Source organism: Pinus tabuliformis, chromosome 9, assembly GCF_031772625.1.
Source record: "Pinus tabuliformis cultivar Carrire ecotype Pingquan chromosome 9, CPIR1, whole genome shotgun sequence".
In the NCBI taxonomy this organism is placed as follows: Eukaryota; Viridiplantae; Streptophyta; class Pinopsida; order Pinales; family Pinaceae; genus Pinus; species Pinus tabuliformis.
In genome coordinates, this window is record NC_142307.1 from 102,967,739 (window position 1) to 102,972,047 (window position 4,309).

At 36.6% G+C, this 4,309-nt stretch overlaps 1 protein-coding gene across 1 annotated transcript; it reads right to left on the reverse strand.

The window, feature by feature from the left end:
* Window positions 1–1,442: 1,442 nt before the first annotated feature.
* On the reverse strand, window positions 1,443–3,511 carry LOC149147289 (uncharacterized). Its single transcript, XM_089441785.1, has 4 exons — window positions 2,976–3,511; window positions 2,120–2,835; window positions 1,842–1,940; window positions 1,443–1,602 (listed from the first exon to the last, which is right to left on the reverse strand). Exons 1-4 carry the CDS (start codon window positions 3,297–3,299, stop codon window positions 1,443–1,445), a joined length of 1,299 nt encoding a protein of 432 aa, XP_089297911.1. The 5' UTR covers window positions 3,300–3,511.
* Window positions 3,512–4,309: the final 798 nt, after the last annotated feature.

Sequence of the window (4,309 nt, forward strand, 5' to 3'; positions counted from 1 at the left end):
ATACAGTCCTGCCGAGTTGAAAAAGTAAGGCCCGGCTCCCAGAATCCTATATTTGTCCTCAAGATAGAAGAATATAGCAGTAAAGAAGCCTTTCGGCCCTAACTGCAGAGTGACATCTCCTTTGGGTTTCCACTTCGCCGCAATCCAGCCGTATAAGGCTTTCTCAGTTGGCCAAAACCCTATAAACTTCCCAATGAGGGCATGATCCTTCATGAACTCTATTCTTCTGTCAATCTTGTCTCCCGGCAGCTCTATTCGTGGTCGTTCTTTGGCGACTGGTTGGCATGTTGATGAGGCTATTTTTGGGCTTTCTTCTGGAGTTTCTCTTCCTTCTTGAGTATTGCTGTCTTTGTTCTTCCGATTCCCGGTCTCATTGTTATCATCTTGATGCTTTTTCCCCTTGTTTAAGATTTCCTGATCTACTGATCCAAAGATTACTGTTTGCTCAGGATCGTGCTGTGAAGGGGAGGGCTCTGACGCCCTCCCCTGAGGTTGTTCCATAGCGTGTCACTAGTGTCCTGCAGCTTTGTCACACCGCAGAGATTTTCCTACAGTCCCTGCGCGTATCCGTGTAGTGCAGTAGGCACCGTTGAAGGTTTTCGCAAACCCTAGTTCCGTTCCGCTCCCGTGTTGAGCATCCTCCGTGTCACCCTCAACATGGAATGAAATGTTATTAGGCAAGTAAATGGTAATCTTAAACAACAAATTTTAAAAATAAAATAGTAAAAAAAAAAAAAAGGTTATTTGTTATGTTGATTTTATTTAGATTTTTCTTTAAACAATAATTTAAAAACATAAATTTTTAATTTATTATTTAAGTTGAATTTTTTTTTAAAATCAACAAAATTTTATTTATTAAAACCTAAGAAAGAAAAATGCTAAAAATATACTATAACTAAAATGAAGTTAGTTTTTTTTCTTTTTTTTTTTTTAATTAAAAATAAAAATAAAAATAAGGAAATCTTTTTTTATTTTAAATAAAAATAAAAATTATTTTGTGTTGTTTTGATTTTTGTATTATCCAAAATATTACACAAAATATTTTTTTTAATTTTTATTTAAATAAAAAAAACAACACTACAAAATATTTTTTTATTTTTATTCAAATAACAAATTAAAAACAACACACGAATTTTTTTATTTTTATTTAAATAACAAATTAAAAACCATTTTTTTTAATTTATTATTTATGTGGATTTTTTTATATTTTTTTTAAGTTGTAAAAAAACCTAATTACAAATCGTTATTTTTTATTTTATCAACACACTCATGATTCGCTATTTTTATGGAAATAAAAACAAAACAATGTTGATTTTTTTAGATTTTTGTTAGTTGTCAAAAAAAAAAAAGAAAAAATTAATTAAATAAAAACCAACAAACCTTATTCGAATCTGATCTTCCCCTTAAAACCCGGCACTTCAACTGAATATCTCCAGTATTTTCTACTGAGATTTTGGGCGTGCCATTATCTTCTGCTGAGATTTTGCTGACTCCATTGGCATTTTTTCGTCGGCGACTTCTGCGTTTAGATCGGCTTCATCGTTTTTTGTGAATGCCATTTCAATGGCGACTACTCTATTACAATACTGTTGTACAGAATGCCTGTAATCATCAACATAAAACAATATTATGTTGATAGTTTACAAAATGGACTAACTGAAGGTCAAACTGAGCCTCAATCACTGTTGGGAGCAGCATTGACTCTGGCTCTTGTACATTATTTACACCATCCAACTAAGATTCTAGTATAACATCATCATAATGTTGAATTGATTCGTACAGAAATAAATTTAATCGGGCATTGCTCTTAGTGGCTGAGCTCCAATTTACACATGAAATACTGTTTCGTCACTTTGAAACATTCCTTCTCTGTGTTGCTAACGGATCGCACATATGACTCCGCATCTTTCAAAGCACTCAGCGGATTGCTTTGCACAAAACTGTAAAAAAAAACTGAAAATTCCATAACTGTTCCAGAGTTAGAGAACTTGAGGCTGCAGTTTTGGGCTGCATGTGCCTGCAGCTTGGGTGTTCTATTATTCCTGCATTTTGTTCTATGGTATTCCAGTGAAGCAGTCAAAGACCATTCCCCTGTAAAGAGGATGCAAATATTGACTACTAGCATGTCTTTTGTTGTTGCTTTTGGTGTTCGAAAACACTATTTGACATGGGAAACATTGAATCTACAGGCTTCACTGTACCAAGACTGAGCTTGCTAAACTGCAACTGCTGCAAATCAAGATCCAAAGAAGTTGGGAGCTGATGCATATGACTTGGCTGTAATGAAGAATGCTGCTGCATTTGCTGTTGTTGGTACAAATGTTTCAATCTTTGTGCCTCCTTTATCAACAATTCATGTTCAACATCTTTGATTAACTTTTCCTGAGCAAGACCAGTTATACGCTGCTTGAGAGCCTGATTCTCTAAAGTCAAAATAAGGCGTTGCTGATTCAAGAAAGCCAACTCGGCTGACACTTCTGACTCTTCGGCCTGCAAAGCACTGACATTTCTTTCAAGTTCAGAAATGTACTGAAGTTTCCGAACTCGAGAACGCTGAGCAAAGTGCTGCTTTGTTCGCTTTTGATCCACATCAGGATCATCCTGTTTGAAATGTGAGGTGTCCTTCCCTTCTACACCTGAACTTGTGGCATCATGTCCATCACATTCTTGTTGTTCTTCTCGTTTAACCACAAAGGTTGTTGCACTTTCGGAATCTTGTGTAAGCGATGATGCACCCAGATTTGCTATTTTACGACTCTCCCTTGCATTGTTTGAACCACCCTTGTATGGTGTTCCTAAATTTACAGAGGCATCCCAACTTCTGATTGGTGGTTTTTTTTACTTTACCTGATAAGAGTTCGATGTACGATACTCGTTATCAATCCAATCAGCATCTGAAGAAGTTCGTGAGAATAGAGATTTTGCACTTCTATCAAACTCCACTTCTGCAATGTTCTCTATTCTTGAAATTGTACTAGGAACGTCCAAAAAAAAGTAACAGAATCACTGGCAGAGTGTCGATGAGAGCCCTTCTTGACAGGAGTTTCAGGTTCATTCAGCAGATCATCAAGCCAGGAAGGCTGCTCTTCTATGAGAATGCTTTCTGAAGAAGTTTGTTGATGCTGCCTATATCCTTCCCTTGCATGCGGAGAGCTTCTTTGTCCCATGAAAGGACTAGGACTATAATCTACAAAAGCTGGCCCCATGCTTGGAAAAGGACTTTTAGGAGGGAGATGAGGCTGCCTTGGTGCATAAGACCAATTTACAGGCTGTGTTTTTCCTTTCATCTGCTTTGCCATCAATCCCCAATCTTTAACTCTAATACAAATACAATAGTTGCAATTTGTAAGATCTGTGCCGACCAGACTTGTGCAAAGTGAAAATCGTTAGTAAATTGGTGTAAAGCGATTCGACTTCTCAAATGGGCTTGAAAGCCTTCACTGATCTAATTGGCCCATTATTGACAGAAATAGAGGATTCGATGGGACCTTACAACCCATTAGGGAAATGGGCTCTGGCTAAAAGCTTCCCACCTGGTATCCCTGCTGTAGTATTTTATATGGGCAGTACACAGAGGGTTTAGGCTCTACATTAGACGAAACTGTACAGTGGCAGGATTGAAGCATTTGACTCTGTCTCAAGAAAAAGCAAAAAAAGCCAGAGATTCGAGGGCCTGTAATTTATTTATTTATTTTTTTTAAATCTAAAATTAAAAACAATTTTTTTTTTTTTTTTAAATCTAAAACTAAAAAAACTAATTTTTTTTATTTTTATTTTTTAAATCTAAAATTAAAAAACTAAATTTCATCTTTCTTTTTTTTTTTTTCCGAAGGTGGCAAAACCTATCAAACTCAGGTGTCAAACCAACAGTGAGGACAGCCATCTCTGGCTGCTATCCGCGAATGTCGGTTTGACTCATCACCGTTATCAAGGAAAACCACGCCACCTGTAATAACCCGCTGGTGGTCCGTAAGGGAGCAGGCTTTCACTCCTGCTAGATGCCTCTGGGTCTTGGGCCGTTAACCTGTTTCCTTACGTCCGAGGAAGACGAGCTCTTAGCCAAGCAGAAGCAGTTTTACGGCATACTCCAGGCCGAAACTAAATTTCATCTTAAAAAATTAAAGATGTTTTTTTTTATTCACAAAATTCTTTATTGTCTTTTTGCAAATTAGCTCTCCAGTAAGAGTATTTTTATTTGAACAAAATCAATAGATTTTCTGATATTCCTGATCGCACGAAACGCAGGAAGAGAGCATACTAATCGCTTGATTCGTTTTTATTTATGTAGGGGGGGTGTTTTTGAAAAGAC